At 29.5% G+C, this 22,886-nt stretch overlaps 1 protein-coding gene across 3 annotated transcripts; it reads left to right on the forward strand.

The window, feature by feature from the left end:
* The first annotated feature begins 1,355 nt into the window (after positions 1–1,355).
* LOC121120447 (ubiquitin carboxyl-terminal hydrolase 9Y) lies at positions 1,356–4,891 on the forward strand. 3 transcript variants are annotated; one of them, XM_040715315.2, is made up of 3 exons: positions 1,356–1,511; positions 1,764–2,584; positions 3,022–4,891. In XM_040715315.2, the coding sequence occupies exons 2-3, from the start codon at positions 1,831–1,833 to the stop codon at positions 4,530–4,532; spliced, it is 2,265 nt and encodes a 754-aa protein (XP_040571249.1). In that variant the 5' UTR covers positions 1,356–1,511; positions 1,764–1,830; the 3' UTR covers positions 4,533–4,891. The 3 variants fall into 3 exon arrangements, with proteins under 3 accessions (XP_040571249.1, XP_040571248.1, XP_040571250.1); XM_040715314.2 differs by having other exon boundaries at positions 1,356–1,473; XM_040715316.2 differs by having other exon boundaries at positions 1,357–1,477.
* Positions 4,892–22,886: the final 17,995 nt, after the last annotated feature.

Raw genomic sequence — 22,886 nt, forward strand, 5'->3', positions numbered from 1 at the left:
TTGGACATCCTTGTACTATATTATCAAATTGCTTACAATGTAATTGTATCTTAATCAAATCCTTATTGATGAAATTGCTTGCAATGAATTGTTTAATAATCAAATTACTCACAATCATTTTATTTTACCCTACAATAAAAATAAAGTTAAAATGACCATTGACCACTCTATGGGAAATTTATTGATTACCTTGGCATTTGCACATTGTCCACTCTGACGGACAATACGTCTATTATCCGGGCATTTTTCAAAATTTCCGATTTTCCACATTGCCCACAACATATACATATTTTATTATTTTTACAAATAAATTTCGACATTCATATAAAATTACGTTTTAATAAAATATTACTAAGCAATATTATAAATTATATTACAGTTTCAAATAAAATACTGTGTAGGATTTTAATATTACGAATATAAGAAATGGGATAAGATGTCCAGGGCTTCACATATAGATGGCATTATCTTTTTTTAAATTCACCTTATTCTCAGTAAGTACCGACCTTCAAAAGATAGATGTCAAAATTTTATGGACAATTTTTTCTTCAGTTTGTGAGTTATTGTACTATGTGCAATGCAACTTTTGTTTTTTCCAAATCAATGGATGAAAACAATTTTGTATTTTAATTTTACACTGCTTCTTTATGCGAACAAATACCGTACAATCAATGCAAAAGGCTTAAAAATTAAATTAAGGGAATAAAAATAATTTTACAATTTTTTTACAAAAAGTTAAATTTTCTGTAAATATATATGAATTTTTGAAATCTTTCCAAAAAATTTAATTTTTTGAGAACAGCTGTGGAGTTTTGAAATTTGAATTGAATAGCTATGGATTTTTGAAATTTGAATTGAATAGCTATGGATTTTGATTTTTTTTTTTTTGCAAAATATTTAATATTTTGTGAGTAGCTGAAGATTTCGGAATTTTTTTTCCAAAAAATTAGATATTTCCTCTCTTTTCTAAATATTTTTTCAAAAAATTTGATTTTTTTTTACGAATAATTTTTGCTATTTTTTCGGAAAAATTAAATATTTTTTTTTTTTTTTTTTTTTTTGAGGAAGGGTTGTGTTATACCTACAATATAAGTAACTACATGTGTAATTAATACAACAGAGTCCAAATTACTCAGTATGAGATGGATTTTCAATGCTTCATAAGCTATCGTTATTCCCAATTTTCTTAATTATATGTAAATTTATCATTGAAAGCTGTGGACATATGGAAGTACTTGTATTTATTTATAAACATAGGAAATTTAAAAAAAAAAGATAATTTGAATGAATGCTTTACAAGCAGTCATTATTTAAATTATAAACATAGGAAATTTAAAAAAAGAGATAATTTGAATGAATGCTTTACAAGCAGTCATTATTTAAAGTCATTTTAAATTAGTTTTAAATGTGATAAGGTTTGAAAAGTGTTAATTTAATTGGTTTTGTTAGTTAATTATTGTGTTAAATATCCTTGTAGGTAACCAAAAGCAGGCTTCACAGCTTTTAGATTCGTAAATTTTTGCAGTCGAACTTCGGATTTTTTTTTAAGGAAAATAATGTTTTAATCTTTTATCGATTAGGATTCATAATATATTTTGACACTCCAATACGAATACTTTAAAATAATTTGGACTATATTTTTGCTATTATTTTTCAGAAAAAGATATTTTAAATCTTATTTTTCTTTAGAAAATAAATTTTACGTTTTTCTTTTTAAATTATTATTTGTCGCCTCTTTTGTGACCCTATAAAATTCATAACAGGCGGACAAGGACCCTACACCCCTCTTTTCACTCCGCTACTGAAGTAGCCAATATTTTTTCAAGCACAATGAAACCATCTCAGGATAGCAAAGGATCCACATATCCCATAGAAAGACTCCACAACTTGGAAAAATTGATCAATAAGCCGGATTCTCTCATTCCTGTAGGTCCAGAATCAGACCTAGCTGTTCTTTTAGAAGCATCTATTTCTTTAGTAAAGAAGCAACTGGATTTAGAATCCCCAGACTGTCTCCGTTTTTACGAACTGGCTCTACCAAAGTCATTTTTCAAGTTAATGAATCTTGAAATTGATTCATCAGGGGACGATGCAACTAACATAGAAAAGTACGTCCAAGAAAAATGTGTTACTCTGATGGTGCTGCTGGTTCTTAAATGGAGAAATCCCTTAGACCAAGAAGAAGAGGAGACTTTTGCCTCAAATGACGTCCTTTCCCTGCTTTTAGATCCACATTGTATTTTTCATACTACCAACGCCAAAAAGCAACCTCAGAGCAGATCCATTTTCACAAACGATGGATTTCGAAGCAATGGAACACTGTTGGACTTTATTGAAGGATTTGGTTCTCTGGGTGGGTTCGATGTTCTCTATGATAGATTATATCACCCAGCAAAATCCGGAATATGTCTAATAAATGCTATTATTAAACCTTTTGGGTTATGTGCGGAGTTCCTCTCTCAAGACATTCTTCAACGTTATTTCTTACCTCTTCTGCAACAAATTCCTACATATTTGGAATCTTTGTGTGAGGAAGAGATGCAAGAAGAAATGGATGATAATTACATTCTTTCTATCATTCAAGGTTATATATTTTATATTGTATTATCATTTTTCAAAACAGTTTCTTGGTGACCCCTGGTCATTCACGATAATATGTATTTGTCATCTTAATGATATCATAAAGTTATTTTGAATTAAGCGCGCTTACGATTAGTTTTTCAGTTTGAATATATCATTTCGACATATTCCTTGAAAATCATAGTCGACATTGTCTTTTCGTTGGAGAATACGTCAAGTTCATCCTTACTGGATTAGTATACTAATTCAGATATAGATAGAAGTTGGTATGGTCACCTTATTTGACGGAGTACCATGTTTTTGGTCCTTATGTCTTTCCCGTTTTGGAAAAAGGTCTCACGATACAATAAAGATCATGAGGTTTTTTAAATATTCGATTATTTTTTAAAATTATATTTACGTTTACAATATTGCAATTCCCGTCTTTTTTTCTATTTACAGCTCTTAAATCCCTCTCAAAGGCCACACTTAATCTACTAGAAGATAAAGAAATAAATCGTAGGTTGGAAATGTTTCGTCTCCAAGTTCACCTTAGAACATTAGTCATGTCTTCTCCTAAAAAAGATACTAAAGAACTTCTGCAGATCATAGGATTCATATCAAATGGACGTATAAGTCCCCAAAAAGTGCAAAATTTACTAGAAATGGAAGATAAATCTAATTTTCATCAAGATAATTGTATTTCTTCTTGTAGTAAAAGAATATCCCAATTGATTTTTGAAGAATATTTGGATCAGCCTAACTCTTTCGACAAACTAAGCCAAATAATTTCATTTAAAAAAAATGAAAGATCTTTTTCTTCACAGGATATAGATGATATATGGAGTGCTCAATTTGGTCAACATGAGTCCATTATACACTTGCTATTGATTCAAATAGTTGTGAATTTGTCTGATACCCAAATTGATTATCTCTTTGATAAATTCAAATATTCTATTCTTGAAATGAAAGATGATCTTAGAGTTCAAAGTTTACTTGAATTAATGGGGAAAATTGTGGAAGTTGATACTGAAGACGTCATGAGAATGAAGGTTTTGAGCTTATATTGGAATTTATGTCACCATGAGGATATTTCCTTGGCTAATATGAGTCAAATAATTACTGCTCATGTAAAAATCCTTGATGGTTCATCCAATCTGGAAGCTAGAAAAAACCATTGGCTGCAAGTGTGTATTGAAGAATTCAGCTCAAAAAGAAGAAGAAGAGGATTCATTCCTTCTCTGAGGCTTATTCGAGAAATTTGTTCATACTATCCAGAGCCATCAAATATTGTTGTTCAAAGCTCAGAGCCTATTCCAGTCGATGTAGCTCAACGATATAATATCACTGATGAATTTCAGGGATGCCATATGATTCTTACCAATGTAGTACACAGTTTGATATCTCTTTCTCAATATAATGTTGATCAGGGTGATTTATCTTGTTACAACATTGAGGTGCGAGAACATTTGGAGTTTATCGGTTTTATACTCAAGCATGGATCCTTGTGGCTTTTGGAAGCTCCTGCTAAAAGGATTTGGAAATCTTTAATTGAAGAATCACATTTGGAAGAAGTTCGAGATGCATGTTTTGAATGGTTTCTCTACTTGATGAACAATGAACCAGATATTAATCCAGAACATGTCAAGAGCTTTTTTGATAACTGCATTATTCAGATGGATCCAAAGCTACTCACAATGTCTGGGATGGAGTGCTTTAATATATTCTTTCGATCAGTTAATCTTAAAGAGAACAAATTGTCAAGAGATTGTTTTTTGACCAAAGATTTGAATCTTATTGGTATTGACTATATTTGGAAGATCATTCGAACTTGTCCAAACAAAAAAATAGTACATAGAGCCATTGATATTCTAAAAGAAAAGTATACTCAGCTTGATCCATCTCTCAGAGATGAAGATGAAAATATTGAAAATACTATACTCAGCTCCTTTTTTGACAAGTTATATATGTGATTACTTATTAGTTATTGAATTAAAGCTATGGTCGACTTCATTTGCTCGTTCAAAAAAATCTCATGAAATAAAATTAATTGTAGTAAATTCAAATTACATTCCATGTTATGTGCATGGTTGTCAAGTTTCTAACAAGTACGAATTTATATGCATTATTTACTATACATGGAGATGATTAAACAAAATTTGAATTCATTCGGTTATTAGTTTCATAGATATGAGCGTCTAAAATCATTTTAAAATATTGTTGTTTCAAATTCTGACCTCAAATTTTCTGAATATAATATTACAAAGTGTTATTGTCATCTTTAATGAATTAACATCAAATAAATCTTGAACAAAAATCAAGAAAAAGAAAATGAATTTATTTTTTTATATCTAATACAGACATTTAGACATTTCCGCTCAATTATAGGCACTGAATTCAAATTTCTGGTAGGGCATTATAAATCCAGATATAGTTTATAACCTTTATTTGACTGATGTGACTTATTTTAACTCTGATGTGGGCTTTCAAATAATTAATTTTCTAATTATTTCATAGTGACGATGAATTTTCCTACTTTAAGGTGTAAATTACGATGTCACCAAAGGATTAATCAGAATATTTTTTAAAGAAATTGACATTAATATGTCAAAGAATCCTAAGATAATCCAGACTCAATTTGGAAAAAAAGATTCAAGCTTGCTTTTGTCTTGACATTTGATTAAAGTTATATGAATACGGGTGCATGGATTTATTTTACGTTAGTGTGAAGAAATTATGTGGATCAACTTTTGTGGAACTTGAGTGTTTCTCCAACTTGAATGATTGAAAAAGAATAAATTAGTCAATTTCGAGTAATCAAGTTTCTGGAAGTTTTTATCTTATCGGAAATAGACAAAATTATGCCATTATGTAAATATATTTATCCAAACAAAAATCAACCCGCCAAATGTTTCAAGTATCTTTTTTTTTCTAATATTAACAAAAACAAACTTTAAAACTTAGAAAGGTTGTTGGTATTAGTGCTTAAAAAAGGGATAGGGGTTCATGTTTCGACTTAATACGAGAAAATACAATAAAAATTTCAATTAATATGGCACTTGATCCTCTCCCCCATTTTTGGAGATTTTTTTTAAATTAACAACAATACCAAAATTACATAAAGAATTCTAAATGTAATAATTTAGGTGAGAAAAAATCATTTCCCCTTCTTTTTCTTTAAAAATTAAGGCTATTATTTCAGATTTCAGATCAAAAAATATCCAGGGGCATTGACAGAGGGCTCCCACCACCCAAAAAAAGTATTTTTGTTTTTTTATTCCAAAAAAAATTCTCCAGGTAAAAATTATATTACACGACAAAAAGTACTATTTTTTTTTTTTTTTTCGGGATTTCGTCTCCCCCCTCAATATTAATGAATTTTAAAACAAAAAGTAATAATTAATAAAAGCACTAATATCTTACAGATTACCAACAGTTACTATTTTTTTAACTTACAATCCCTTGAACCTTTGTAAATTTATACAATAATGAATGCTAATGAGTCCGTATCGTTACCTGACTAACAGAAAAATCTAATGAGTATTTTTTATCTGGTGTCAATGTTTCTGCTTCTTTTCCTCTAATTAGTACTCTGAACGTTGATTGGTTGAATTAGAGGGTGATCTTGTTAAGCTGTGAACAGTTCCACATAATTGTTGAATAATAATTCCATAGTTTGGAAGAATTCACAAAACTGGATTAAATGATTTAAGGCTTGATTTTCGGAGGAAAGAATACGAGATCTAATAAAGGCAACGACTTGACATGAGATAGACAGCCTGTTGTCGAACATATTTGATTTTAGATTCTCGTAACGTATTTGTAACATATTAACTAGTACTATCAGCGACTCCAGTCTTGCTCTATATTTAGCCTATTATTACTGAAATGTTATTTCGAAATACTTTGAAGAATGGGTTTTAAGTAGTGTTGTGTGGACTTGAGTCGAGTCGTTAAGAATCGACTTGACTAGATGAAATAGAAAAGGAAAAATCGAAGTGTCTAGGCAATACGATGCCCACTGTCCTTATATATTAAACTGTATTCCATCAAGAAATTTCAATGTTTTCTTTGCAGGGACTTTGCAGGATTATAATTAAATTTTGGAAGAAAAAAAATCAAAAATCCATATTTATTCACAAAAAATCATATTTTTTGGAAAAAAAATTTCAAAAATTAAATTTCTAATAGTAAATTTTTCGAAGAAAAAATTCAAACATCTAAAGTTATTCACAAAAGATTGAATCTTAAAAAAAATTTCCAATATTAAATTGTCCGAAATAAATTTCAAAAATTAACCGTTTTTTACAAAAAAAAAAAATTTGGAAAAAAAAATTCGAATATTTAATTTCTTGGAAAAAAATTCAAATATTAAATTTTTTTAGTAAAAAGCAAACATTCCTTAATTTGGAGAGGGCTGCCGTCCCTCCAGCCCACCCCTTGCGGAAGTATGACCAACTAACTTTTCATTTATTATTGATTTTTTATTTTATTTCTTGCGTTATATGTGCAATAGACTAATATTTATATTAAATGTGAGATTGTGCAATTCGTTACAAAACTGTAGTATATTTAGGGAATACAAATTAAACCTGTGCATCACTTAGTTAGTGTTATTTATATATATATTATCTTAGACTATTCGTTTCCTTTTCAGTTTATGAGCAGTATGCGAAATATAGTATTGATAAGACGTTATTAACTGTGTTGAATTATTTAATGACTAATATTATATATATATATATACATGTAGTTGTCTAGTGTATCCCTTCAGAGATTAGAAAAAAACTCATTAGAAACTGTGATTGATTAGGAACTCAAGTAGCGATAGCGAAACAAAACTCAAAAAATATGATAAAGTTTAGGGATAAATATTAATCTGGAATTACCAGCGGAGGTATCTGGAATAGGGCAGAGTTATTAGGCATGGTCAAAAAGACAAATATTGATAAAAAATATAAAACACCTAATTAAGAAATCTTCAGTGTTACTCACCATTTTTTATAGCACACGTAGTTACTCAATACCTAGAGGATAAATGTTCTCTCCTCAAGAATGAAATAATAATAATTAATGCATAAGAAAAAAATAATAATTCGATGTTATGACTGATGAGCCAGGGCTTGATTTTTTAGTCTCTAGTACGCTACCTGTCTGTACATTAGCTACACAAGCTCGATGTTACATACAAATTCTTACGGAATTTCATCTACCCTTAGTTAGTGAACTAGGATTTTCTGTCCCCTGACTTCTACCTACATTTTATTACCATAACTCTATATGCAGTGATGAAAATCCGGTGTATTTTTTAGATATCCCGTGTTTTTGGAATTATAATCTGAAGAATGAATTATCTTTTCCTTAGTAGTTGTCTTTATTATTATATTCTGAGTAGTGTGAACATTCTTTCCTAAATATATTCCAATCTGATTGAACATTCGTGTGTGATCATAAAAGATTTAGCATAACCTGAGGATTTATTGCAGTGTTATCATTCTAAGTCCTTGTTGGACTCAGAGTAGAATTGAGGATCGACTTCGTAGTAATTATATTGATTTTTGTGTGTGTTTTTTTTTAACATGTGCATTACACACACGATTTTAATCACAAGGTAGTAAGTATGCTCCTTAAAGGAGCAATCATGATAAATTAAACTTGTTCCGTGTTTTAATAATGTTGTTTCTAGGAATTATTCGGTGTTGCTACAAAAGTAATATATGAGTATCTATTTATTTCATGAGAATATGAATCCAAACTGAAAGTATTTCTTATTGTGGCCCAAAACTTATGTTGTTAAGATTCATAAATAAATAATGTATCTTATATATGAGTATAACTACATATGTATATTAGGGCGACAATAATTTCAACTTTTTTTTTCGAAAAGTAAATGACTTAGATTAAACGTTATTTTGGAGAAATAAATATATTTTTTGTAGAAACACTTATAAAGTTTATTTTATTGCAAATTTGTTAAGCTCAATTCATTATTATTACAAAAAAGCTTTAACTTGAATTATTTGTACCGTTTTCAAACAAATACTAACTTTATTTTCCTTAAAAATATAAAAACTTTAGAACCGTTGAGCTACCTCTAAATATTTCTTAAAACTGTTCAAAGTTTTCTTAAATGTTTTTGATATAAATTTATAATTTTGAAGATAACAACATTGAATAAATAAATCGAATTTTGAAAAATAAATGTGTTTTACTATGTTAGCCTTCGAACTTTTCAGTTAAGTAAACATCATCTCTTATATATGTTATGTAGGTGTGTATATTTATTATAATATGAATACATATGGTAAATTTTAGATCTAACATATGTAGCCTAACGAAATATATATATTTTTTTTTGTCAAATCATTAAAGGGTTTGGGACATAAGTGGAGTTTGAAATGCTTCCTTATTTTTTTATTAATATACAAACATATCAGGTACGTTTATTAAATAAATCATAAGATCTAGGGTGCCAAGCCCCTCCCCCCTTCCGGCTTCTCTCGCAAACTCTGACCATGGTGTATGGTTTTGCCATCAAGTGTTAATAGATGGGAAAATGTTTCTACCATTTTAAGAAAATAGTTATTTTGTTATATAATGCTATTAATGACCGTTGATGCCCGTAAACTGACCGTTGGACAGTCACTTTTTTTTGACCGCCCATTGAAGCTTTAGTATGACCGTTGAAACCTAAAATTTAGACTAGATGACATAATATTTAGATAGATCAATACCATCAAACATGCGTATTGGACTCCCACCAAGAATTTATTGATCTGATTTACTCAAGATGCTTTGAAAAATTTATTCAGCCTTATTAGGTACAAAAGCCCAACTCCAACATCATTAAAGGCTCAAATCAATCTAAGAATAATTACTTTCAGTCAGTTCATGAAGGAAAACGGATCTTCCAATCATCAATATGATGAAGGCAAATATCAAATCGATTTCTCAGATGATTCAAACACGGAAGAAATAAATCTGACAAAGGGGATAATACATCTTTTCTACAAGAACTAACTCCTCAGCTAGGAGAAGATACTGTGTTGCTGAACAACAAACTGATGTTTTATATTATATTGCAGGATATATTTTAAACCAAATTAAGACATTTCAGTCTGTTTATTCGGATTGTCTTAATTTTTGTTATTTTGGGGGCTAATGATAGTGGCCTGTATTCAAAACTCCTTGATCTAAAACATTATACCAGCCAATCTTTATGCCGCTGTATCAAGAAAATCATCGAAAGTACATGTATTGCAAACAAGAAGCGATTTAGCAACTTTATTCAAACTTAAAAAATTAATGATTTAAAAGATATAACAAAAATCCTGCAAGATATAATTGAAAAAGAAATAACAAATGTATCCCTACCCGATTGTCATAATGTGAAGACAAAAATTATTAGAAAATATTCCCAAGTTTGCATTAAGATGTCCGCAAAACTTTTTCGAAAGAGACGAACGGAGGAAACAATGTTTGGGCTAGCAAAAGTGCAAGTATGCATGAAATTGTGTAACACATTTCTTAATAATTGGCCACATTTAATTATATGTATACTTTATATTTATTTAAAAAAATTATTTTCTTTAATAAAGATAATAAAAAAAAGTATTAACATCTATATTATATAAAATAAAAATTTTAAATTATGAATGATGAGAAAATAACAACTATAAATATATCAGTCATATCTGCCCTTATATATTTCCTTTATATTTTTGTTATTGTTCTGGATTTTTTGTTTGTCCGCTCTTTCCCTCGAGTCTTTTAGATTAAAGTATATTTAAATGCACGGAACATTTAATTCTAACCACCAAACCTTTACACAAATGAAATAATATCAAGTAGGTCAGTCTTATTTTTAATTAAGTGTTTGAAATAAAATAAATAGCTATTCCATCACTGAAACAGGAGCTCAAAAAATCATTTAAGAATTATCGTGTGTCTGCTTTTATCGTAATTATACATAAAATTAAGTAACTTTTTATCGTCTATACATGGTTGATAATTCAGTTTCCGTAGCACTTTTAGCGGCGTCCACAGGGGGGAAGGGTCTTCCTTAAATTAAGGAATTTGTGCTTTTTACTAGAAAATGTAATCTTGGAAAAAAAATTCAAAAAATTTATAATTGAAATTTAATTTTTGAATTCGTTTTACAAAAAATGTTATTTTTAAAATATTTTGAAATTCAAAATTTTTATTTTTTGTAAATAGTCGTAGACTTAACAAAAATTTCCACAAAATTTAATTTTCTGTAAATAGCTGAGGATTTTTGGATTTTTACAAAAAAATTTACATTTTAAATTTTTTTACAAAAATTTTTTTTTTTTGTATAGCTATAGATTTTTGAATTTTTTTTCCAAAAATTTGATATTTTGTGAATAGCTGAGGATTTTTTATTTTTGATTTAATATTTGAAATTTTAATAAGTGCAATTTAATTTTTGAATTTTTTTTTTTTTCGAAAAAAATTAATTTTTGGATTTTTTTTCAAAAAAATCGAAGAAGAAGCCCTCCCAAATATATAACCCTACTGATGTCTTTTATATTGTCCCTTATTTACGCCTCACAGAGTATGTAGGTAATATTAGTGTGTTTTTATAAGTGTAATTCTCCTTGTACGGGCCTTTTTTTTAATTAGTAGAAGGAATTTTGCAGGCCTCTAAAAAAATTGAAAAATCTACCAATACTTCAGAATGAAAAACTCCTGTAGATAGAGGAGGGTTATAGCCGGTTCATCCATTTCCTTCTCCACTTTTTTTCATATATATTTTTTGTGCATATTTATTGTATTACTTGTAGAAGGTTTGGTTCGTACTTAAAATTAATTTCTGTTATTATATTCATAGGAACAGTTTGATAATCAACACCACAAATAATAATAGTGAACAGAAAAGTATTTCTTTCCTGATGATGGAGTTGAAGCTATTTATATATTGGATTTATCATGAAAGTGTTGCTGTATTCAATGAAATCAATTTGAAATGTAACTTTTAAACCAATCATCCTAATTATGAATAAAATTTAGCAAATCCTAAATTACAAAAGAAAACAACCATGGGTGGCTGGAAGAAGTTGTTGGGAGGGGCTGTAATCCCACCCAAAATAACGAATTGTTAATTTTTACTAGAAAATTTTAATTTTTGAATTTTTTTTCGAAAATATTTAAATCATTTGAAATTAATTTTTGAAAAATTTATATTTATTTTTGAAAGGCTTTAGATATTTGATTATTTTTCAAACGAATTTAATACTTAAGTATTTAATGTCAAATCAACAAGGGCATGTCACCCTCTCAGATTTGGATAATTTTTGGCACACATGCTCAAATTCATGAGTAAATTAAGTGTGCCTAAATTTCAGTACATAATTCATAGTCTTTTCGGAGATATAGATATTCGTCTCAGACCAAAATTTTCACTTTATTGTCTTTTTACCCGACGCATCGTTTTCTTGTATATTTTTTGATTTAAAAGACTTTACCTCTTTAAATTTGCTACTAAACAATTTTAAAGTGTGAGAATTCCAAAAATGAAGTCAACATTAGAATATTTAAATATCTTATGATCTCAATTTTGATTTAAAAAAAATCTGAAATACACTAGCAAGTACTTGATCAACAATAAAAAAATTGCCCAACTCTTACGAATTTGAATCTTTGAGGACATGTTTTACATAAATACCGTGTTGGCTTTTTTATCATGTCTCTCAGGGTTGGATCTTAAAATTAGGTTACTTTTATCTGAAAATTTGGTAGATTTTACTTACGTTTTTATATCTTAAACTTATTTTATGATTTATATAGACTGAAAAAAGACAATAGACAATAATAAAAAAGCGTCGGGTAAAAAGACATTAAAGTGACGCTGAAAATTTAAGCTTATGTGCCAAAAATCATCAAATCTGAGGGATTCAGGTGACATTTTTCATTTATTTGACATGATTTTTTTTTATAATAATTTAATATTAGAACTATTTTTTCCCATAAATTTAATTTGTTATGAACGAACGTTGATTTTTGAAATTTTTTGTGAATACCCATGGATTTTTGAATTTTTTTTTCAAAAAATTTAATTTTCCTGTTAAAGCTATATATTTTTAGAATTTTTTTCCCTTAATTTTAATGAAAAAAAAAATGAAACATTTATAATAATCATCCTTTAATATCTCAAAGACAATGCAATACATCGGAATATCACTAATATTAAAAACTCAATTCCAAACAATACCAATTATAAATTGGTATTTTAATAGTAGTGTATTTGACTGGAAATTTTAGGAGCACGTTCGAATATGTTCATTTGAAATGTACAAATGGGGGGGAGGGGGGTATATTTTGTGTTAAATTTTAGGTATTATCATTCAAAGCATTAATTTTTAATTGAATTGTACTAGTTATATGTCTATATTATTTACTCAAATACCTCCAAATATTTATCAAATATGTTGGTACATAGTTACGAAAGTAAACTTAACTACTCTTGGTATAGTTTATATCAGTAGTTTTTTACCTGGAAGGCTGGCTCCTTTGGGAATGTGAGAGGTATTCAAGGTCAGCGCCAATGTATAAACAATGGGACTGTTTGATGTACAAGAATCACCACTTGGGCAAACTCTATCTTATCTTAAAAACTCTCAGGATTTGTAAAAGACTGAAAGGAAGGTAGAATTTATGTTGAAAAATTCAAAGGCCTGCCAATAAATATAGAAAATATTGACCTTACTTAAATTAAGAGAAAAAGCTACATCAAATACAACAAATTATTGCCTTCAAATATAAAATTGTAAACATTGCTTTATGTATATTGGGTTTAAGTAAAAACAATAATTATTTTTCCAATAGATGGCTTTAATAATGTGTATCTTGTGTTGTACAAGATAAATCGGTTTACACTAGATGGTTTTAAAATGATTGGATTTCGTACTAAAAAACTTCTTATATAGTTTTGTGATTGCTTGACTTAGTATTGCTTGAGCACGCGTCAAAAATGGGCACTTGCAAAAAAAAAAAAAAAGAAAAAGAGAGTCATATGTTACTTTTGTTTGATAAAAGCAAAAACGTCAGCCAGACGGCTGAAAATGTGAATAGTGTTTATGATATTGATACTATATCAGCTAATTACACATAATTTTTGTTAGGTCGATTCCATTCCTGTAATTTTGATGTCAAATAGGCACCGCGCTCTAGAAGGCTAATTGTCGAAAATGTGGATAAAATAATGAAAAATTGTCCAGTCCGACCGTTATGTAAGCTTTGTTTTGATTGACAATAAGATTAACATTATGTTGGGTTAAGGCAGTCTAGGATTTATTTCATTTTGATGGATATCTTGTATTAAAAGGTCGATGCATAAAATATTTAGTATTACAGAAAAAGGGCTCCCTCGGCGCACGCCTCTTTTGTTATAAAATAAGCATTTTTGAGTTCCATATTGGAACTACGTTCTAGTTTTGAACAGGATAACGCCAATTACTTGAATAATAGAGTCTCCAAAGCCCTTTCTGTAAAGGATCTTAATTATATATTTGTGAGATATGGTGCTAAAAGCTTTAGCAAAATCTATTGCCATTAAAAGCCACATGCATAAAATAATTAGTATTACAGAAAAAGGGCTTCCTCAGATGCAAAACGAAGAAAATCTTCAATTGACATAACCTTTTCATAAAAACAAAGAAGAATTGTACCAAAGAAGTACAGATTCATTTTCCCACTCTTGGATAAGAACGGATTCATACTCCACTATTTGGAGCCTATGGCCGGCCCAATTTTGTCTTGTGTGACCAATTTGAACAAAGCACATACATTGTTGTCAGACACCCGTAAATCTTAAATTTACTTAATTATCATCCACAGGAATTAATTGAAGAATTTGTTATGGATCAGCCAACACTTCGAAAACATAGTTTTGAAGTTCTCCAAACGGACTTATAATCCACCACGCTTTTTAATGACATAGTGTGTGAGTGGTTGTGTGATTTGTCAAAATCTGTCTTTCTTACGCAGCAGTTGGTACGATATATCAATTTGAAAATATATAGCAATAGTGACGTCATAATCTATGATTGGTTACATGTTTTGTCAAAATGTGCTTGCCATGCCCAGAAGTTGGTACGATACATTCAAATTGAAAATTCTAACAAGCTCGATTATGTTATAGTCTGACCTTTTATTTCTATTAACCTTGTTATTGACTGAATTGTTAGAAATGTGAAAACTGTCGAAATCCTTGCTAGTATACCACCTTTTAAAAAGGTCATGACGGCAACTTCCAAGATATTATTTCTTTTATTAATCATTCTTCTGTATTTTGATGATTTAAAATATAGCTCATATTATCTCTGTGGGTGTTCTAGGGCTCTTACCTCCGACCAAATAATCCTGTCCTTTACCTTCCGACCAATACCTCCTTCTATACACTAGTATTTTACCCCCCCCCCCTGAACTATTAACCTCCTGAACTATGTACCCCCTCATCATTTTAACCCCTAATTACAATTAATACCAACCATGCGACCAAACATTCAATCATTTAACAACCATACAAACGTAATTATTAATTTAACTTGTTGACGGTAGTATTATTGATGCATCAGACTTCTCTTGACGTCGTCACTTGTCACCTCTTTAAAGTCAAAGATGAGTTTTCAATTATAAATTTATTTATGATTTATTAATTGTTATTATAATAATAATAAATAGTATAATAATAAGTATAATTTAAGATACAATGGTGAATTATTGCCAGAGGTAGGAGCTTGGACTCAAGACTTGCGACTTGATTTAGAGTTGAGTCCATATTTTGAAGGTGATCTCACAATCAAAGACTCAAGAGTTGACTTTGACTCGATAGCTAAGTCTTGCAACTCGACTTGGACTCCAAAGCCAGTCGGTTATGTACTCGAGAAAAGCCTTAATACTACGGACCCCATATTATAGTTATGGACTTGAAATGAGCTTGAATAAAACCTGAGGATTCGATGACATGAATTGAGATTTGACGTGGACTCTTACCTACTAGACACCTACTAGAATTCATGTTTGGTTTCATTAATTTTTGAATAAGGACTTTTAAGATGACCTATCAGATAGCAAATTCTGCCATTTTACATATCCTGGAGTAATAAAAAGAACCAAACTTAAAAATATAAATGTACTGAGTACTCCCATCAATATTTGTACCTGAAACACACTACTATATCTTGTAAAATGTGAAATACGAATTGGACATTTTCTGAAGCAAGTAAATCATTGGAATTATTTAATGAACAAATAGACCCGTTTCATTCCTCCAATCAACTCAATAACTTGTCAAATATCCAATTAAGATTGATAAAGCAAGAACTTACTTTTTATACATATCTAAATCATAAAAAGCTTCCAGTGTCAAGGGTTGTATATATTGTGAGGTCCAATAAAGTTAAAATTCTTGATACAATTCATAACGTCATAGCTTATTTGAAAGGTAGAAAGACTATAATGTGGAATCAAAACAGATGATTACGAAAGTTGAGGAATTGATTTCTTCGAATATCTTGTTTACCAATAAGTTCCCCTAAAATATGATTCTTCTTGAAGTTGAATTTATAGTATTTAGATATTCCGGCTCCAAATCTGTAGGTATTTTTAAATTTGGCACTCCAAATCATAGATAAATAGCCATATATCTGTGATCCAAACCGATTCGGTGAGTAAATAACTCATCAGCCCTAATTATTATTTCAGGAGAATTGGATGTAAAAAAATGGAATAGTTGCTTAATAAACCAACTCATGTTGAAAAAAAGTTACAACCACGACAAATATTATAATCTTATATTTGTACAAAATTCATATGAGTTTACCAAGTAGAGTTTATCATCAAAAATGATATACATCTAATTATGTATTTTGAAACTTTCCATTGCAAATATACCGTTGATATTACTTGAGAAGATTTGGGATGATTCCATTTTACTTTTGTAATGTTGAAACACATATATTCAAAATTAGATATAATTAATCTATTTATTTTGGACATACATGACTCTATTTCACCGCACTTAAGGAGTTATCCGAAAATCCCTTCTCATACATTTATTATAAAATCATGTGTATACTCGTTCAATATAATCAATCCCTAAATTCATCGTAAATTTATGATGAATTTAGGGATTGACTACTAAAACTCCATGTTTTACGAACTTTTTATCATGAGATTAAGGTAATTAGATAAAGAATTATTAAAAATATTTATGTATGTTATATGTCATGCCTATGGCGAAAACAATCAGGCTATGTATCAATTTTAATTGAAAAATGTTTATATTTTAGTATACAATTTTGATGATTTATGGAACTCATGATTACTTTCCGATTGGAACTTGAAAGTTTCATTACACAACCACCACTACAAACAACCATAACATTCATTTATTACTTTGGTCTTCTATCATTTACTATCTCTAATTCTCAATAATAATGATAGAAAAGGATAGGGGGTAAAGGGTAGAGGCGATAGTTGGTTGGGGGTTAAAGGATTAGAAGTAGTTGGATGGAGGTTAAAAGATGGGGATAGGAGCCCTCTTCCCATCTCTGTGAGCAGATATTTCCTTTCTTAAAATTGACAATATCTAATTCTTCTTTTTAAGCTCGAGAGGATTGCGACCATTTTTACATATTTAACTTGTCCTCTCTGTTTCCATCATTATGTGGCACACAGCTATTTATTTATTATCTTGTGAAGATTTTTATCACACTTTAAAAGTCCCTTGTTTATATAAAATCAATAGGTCTAACAAAAACAATTAAAAGTAAAGTTTGAAATGAATTTGCTTTGATTAAAAATAGAAAAATTTCCATTTTAACAATAGCAATTGATTTTTTGACAGAAGAGTAAGACAAAAATTTTTTATAAAAGATATTGTCAAAAAGTGTATTGATACAAAAAAAAGAAAAGAAAAAAATTACATCTCAATAAAAGCTTAAAAAAATCCTAGTGGGGGCCTGCAACTATTTTTTTTTTGTATAAGAACATGATCACAGTAAAACCGGTGTAGCTCACCTTCCTCCACATCAAAGAAAAATACTTGTCACTGTCAAGCTTAATAGAAATACAAAGTTACACCTTAACGCGTGTAGGACTGATGTTTTTCATCCGCCGCGCTTTTAATATTGACATCATAGTAGATGAGAGGTTGTGTGTTTTGTGAAACAGTTTTTCTTGTCCAGTAGATGGTACGATACATAAAATTGAAAATTTTAGTAATAGTAACGTTATAGATTATGAGTGGTTGTGAGTTTGTCGAAATCTGCCTGTCTTGCCCTGCAGTCGGTACGATACATCAAATTGAAAATTCTAGCAAGCCCGATTACATGATGGTCAAAATTTACTTGTTTACGAATGAATGCGTATTTTTTTAATCTATTTTCAAAGTAATAGGAAGAAACTTGCAAATGTCATGATCATTAAAGCCTATTTATGCTTAAAGCAATAGTTATATAATATTTTACATATATAAAATACGTATTTAAGGTCAAAGGTGACAAAGAAGGTAAACTTCTTTTAAATTTTTATTTTAAAGTGTGTAAATAGGGTGTCCAATTTTTAGGGTGACCTGTTAAGTCGTTTTTTGTTGTATTTTAATGAAAAAGTTATGTGTATAAAGTTGTACTGTTCAAAGGGCGTTTTTTGACCTTTATAGCCATTTAATAATGGCATACTACATTATTTATTTGTAAAGGGATTTAGAAGCTTGCACTTAAAAGTTATGTTGCTGAATTTCAAAAGTTTCATTAAAATTCCTTTTTGCAAGTGATACATAATCCTTGTTTTCATTTTGAAGGGGAAAAAATATAGCCAACGAAATACTTTAGATACTTTGGCCGATTTTTTTTTTTTTTTTCCCCAGAGTGCTAAAAAATATTTTTGTATCTGAAAAGTTGGGTTAAAATTTAATTTGTTAATGTTCATGATTAACACCTCCCACCCCCTCCTAGCTATATAGCCATCACTTTATTCTTAGTATAGAAATTCAATTTAATTAATGCTACACATTAATTGTTCTTACATGCTTTAAGAAATTTTGTATTAATATTAACATTTGAGCAAAGACTTTATGTTTTGACTCGTCATTATATCTAAAAATGAAACTTATATAGAAAGGCTATCATTGGAAATCTGGTACATTTATAAATATAACAGACATTACAAATATTGAGCACTCTTTCTACAGACATTAGAGAAAGGTTTTTTGTTTTTTTTCATTTCCTAAAGAGAAAAAATACGATAGACAGAAAAGTCGTGGTTCAAAATCTATTGAGCTAACATTCCACACAATGGAGAAACTTTGACAATTTGTATATTAAATCCTTGAATATCAGCAATTATTACGCAACTACCAAATTAAATGCGGATAATTTCTTACTTTGTTTACTCTGTCTCTTATATAGCTACGTCACCGAGTGTCACAGTCCAATTTCAAGCAAAGTGTATATATTTTAAATTTTTTACGTGATTTAACTAGTTTTGTGTCGACTTGAGTCGAGTTGTTAAGGGCCACCCATAACTACTCGAGTCAATAAATTGGGAAAAGGATCAAAAATAGATACAAAATTAAGTAGTTGCTATTTTTGGGTTTTGGTCGGAAAAACATAGACCGGTCTGAGACCATTATGATTTTTAGTGGGTCAACCTAATTCGGTCCTTGAAGAATTTCGGTCCGCACTGATTATAAAGAGAATTTTTCGTGTTTTAAAATTATGAACACGGACATACAATGACGTCATTTAAAGGTAAATATGTTGCATAAATCATATTTGTACAATGGAGGAAAAATCAGGATAAAGACAGATAAAAATCGGTACACGATTTGAAAACGATTAAATTTTGGTCTTGGACCAAGTCAAAAAACTAATAACTACGTATGCTACAGCTCATTTATTAATTTCTAGCCAATCAAATACTTCGAGTTTGAATTTTGTATATTACTTGCCAAATACACACCTATTGCAGAGTTTTTTAGTTTTGTTTTTTTTCCTCATTGGGTAATAATGAGCTAATACTTTTTAATAACTGTGAGACTGTACAATTTGTTAAAATGCTATGGCCTAGCATGGATATGTAAGAGGGGCCGTGGTAATCCCATTTTTTGAGAATGTACAATTATCACATAGCGAGGGCATCCAAATATAGATTTTTAAAAAAAAGTTCATGTGGTCAGGTTATTGTCAGAGGGTAAAATTTTTGAAATTAATCAAATTTAAGGTTACTTTATGGTTAATTTTTTTTTTTTTTTTTTGATTGAAAAATTGATTTCAAGCTTTTGTATTAATAAAATTGACTTTTGTTTTTTATTTTTTAAAAGAAATCCGAAGTACATATTAAATTAGGGAGACCAACCGTCCTTTTTTGCACGAACATGTCCTCTTTTTTTTAATTCTAAAAATCGACTTAACCCATACAAAAACCGGATATTTCTTGCATTTATAGAAAAATCCCTCCAAGCTCTGAAAAGAAGGTAAAAAAAAAATTTTTTTTTTAATTAGAGTAATTATGCCTTTTCATAGAAAAGTGTCCTAAATGAAAAAAGATAAAGAAAGAGATATTTATGTTTTGAAGTTGTTTAAAACAAGGTTGGAAAAATAATTATTTACTATTATTATTTTCCTAATAATAAATAATCATAATATTATATCAGCATAATCAAACCTTTTTGTAAAGGCGTACTTTCCTATGTGGAACAGAGGTCAAATATATTTTGATTCGGATTGTTGTGTTATTCTTTTTCTTGTGCTCTGACTAACTGAATTACCTTAGTCATATGCAAATTATAGTTTTACATAGTAATTGAAACATAATGGCCCAAGAACAGTTGGCAAAACCAAATTAGATGTATAAATGACCTATGTACCCAAAAATCATCACTTAGTAGAGATGTGACAAACTGTATAGGGAAACATTCAAATAATACATATTTGATAAAAAACTTTATCTACAAATTTTCTATATAGTTAACAATTGATTGAAGATAGAGTTGACATGTTTGTAGCAAAAAAATATGTTTGGAAATTAGAAAAGGAAAAACGGTTGTTGAGTGTACTCCTTCACTTTTTTTGTCCATTATTTAATAAGTCGTAGTGGTGTTAACTTCACCCTCTGAAGTGAGAATTCTCGCTAATCTTTGGAGTAACTTATTTTAAAAAGTCATCATAAAATAAGTTTTTATTATATTTTCCCTGAACTAATGCTTTTTAAATGTAAAAGGTTTTCCTCTTAACGGCAGTTATTCATTTTTTCCCTAAAAATAATATAACAGTAGGGGTGTACGCAAGAGATGGGCTGGAGAATCCCCCCAAAAATTTATAAAAAATTAATTTTCTATTTTTTCCCAAAAAACTTCTGGAAGAAAACTATGAATTTTTGAATTTTTTTGTGGACAGAAGTAGATTTTTTTTTAACCTTTACAAAAATTTAACTTTTGGGAGAAAGTTATGAATTTTTGAACCTTTTTCCAAAAATTTAACTTTTGGGAGAAAGTTATGAATTTTTGAATCTTTTTCCAAAAATTTAATAATATTTGAAAAAAAAATTATAAAATTTTTTTATCCAACAAATTAATATTTGAAATTCTTTTTCAAAAAATTAAATTTTTGATTTTTTTCCAAAAATTATAATTTTAGTCAATAACTGTTGACTTTCGAAAAAAATTTCCAAAAAAAATATTTTTTGTGAACAACTGCGGATTTTTGAAATTTGTTTCAAAAACTTTTAGTTATTGGATTTTTTTTTGAAAAAAAATATTATCACTCATAGATTAGAAGAACCTCATTAGAAATTGAGACGGATTACATAATCACACACAAACAGCCCCACAATACTTGGTTTAGTGATAAAAATCAATCGACTCAATAAAGTATGAAATTCTGTAGAGGCTCCCTTTGAGTCGACTCGAAAAATCATTGAAACAACACTAGACTTATCCTATTATTGAATGTAAATTATATCATACATTACTTATTTATAAATTGTAACTTAACCAATACAAAGCTTTTGGACATCAATAGACTTTGTACTCAAATGTCGAACTACGATTCTTGTGAATTTCTTAGCAATTTCTTCCTGTTTTGGATTTGTATTTGATGAAGAAAGTTTGTTATGCTGCAGATATTCAGCTCAGAATCTGCTCTGCACACACTGTTGGTTTACAATGGAATGTGGAAAAGTTTTCAAATTATTACCCAAGATGTGCTTAATTCATGACATTTGTTCATAAGTAGTACTGCACTACTTCTTAATCCAACCCTTCAAAAGCCTATACGTATTAAACATAATTCGTTAAATTCATATTAATATCTTATTCAATTACTAGCAGAAGTACCGAACTTGTTAGAATTTGAAAAGTTTATTTGAAGATTACATATAACAAAATAAACCACGCTCATTTTGAGTTCCTCCAAATATTTTCGCCGTATTAATTGTACAGTAAACCTTTTAGTTATGCTAACTTTGAATCTAGGAGATTTTGCTGCATGATATACCCGGCCAACTGTTATTATTTACTCATTTCTGTTATGCAAATTTTGAGAGGTCAAGAGTCATTTTTTTTACAACTTTCCTATGAGCAATGTTGTAGAACACATAACTAGCGGTGGATTGCTAAGAAATATGAATCCTAGTTGCCACCATGAGCACACAGTACAAAAAGAGGAATTGTTCCAGAAGGCCGTCCGGGAGCTTCGTCGAAGATGATTTACATCGTTTTCAATTCATGGATATATTCTAAATCGTCTTCCTTGTGGCCCCATTCTACTCCCCGATGGCCTTCTGCAACAATTCTGCTACTTTCTCAATCCTCTTCTCGTATTGTGTGCCCATAGATCATTTCATAAAAAATCAATCCATCTTCAAAGGAATGAATGAGACAAATATACATCTATAATGGTGCTAAGGACATTCTGACATTACAGGAAATGAATTTACAGACCGATTTTGCGAAAAAGGGTACTGAGAACCCAACACAAGTTTAATAATGGGACGCATCCAAGCTATCATTTAACCATTATGTGTCATTGACATATTTGAGTCAATTATATGTATTGCATATGGGTAAAGTAAATGGCATCAAAGTAAAATCAATTCCCTGTGGAGAAAACATCTTGCCACCCTAAGGTATAAACTCAGCAAACTCAACCCAAATCATCATCTAAGTTCCCACAGAGGTGAATACCTTATTGCAAAGAATGTTTATCGTTCAACGCTTAGAAAAGAGCAGAGAGAATCATGGAGGAGTCTCTGCAGCAGGGTGTAGGGTCCATAAGATATCGCTCAACTTGTAAGAATTCAAAAAA

This window comes from Lepeophtheirus salmonis, chromosome 6, assembly GCF_016086655.4.
Source record: "Lepeophtheirus salmonis chromosome 6, UVic_Lsal_1.4, whole genome shotgun sequence".
In the NCBI taxonomy this organism is placed as follows: Eukaryota; Metazoa; Arthropoda; class Copepoda; order Siphonostomatoida; family Caligidae; genus Lepeophtheirus; species Lepeophtheirus salmonis.

Coding starts and splice junctions, on each gene's coding strand:
- LOC121120447 (XM_040715315.2), top strand. CDS start 1,831: ATGAAACCATCTCAGGATAGCAAAGGATCCACATATCCCATAGAAAGA. Junction 2,585..3,021: donor CATTCTTTCTATCATTCAAG/GTTATATATTTT, acceptor TTCTATTTACAG/CTCTTAAATCCCTCTCAAAG.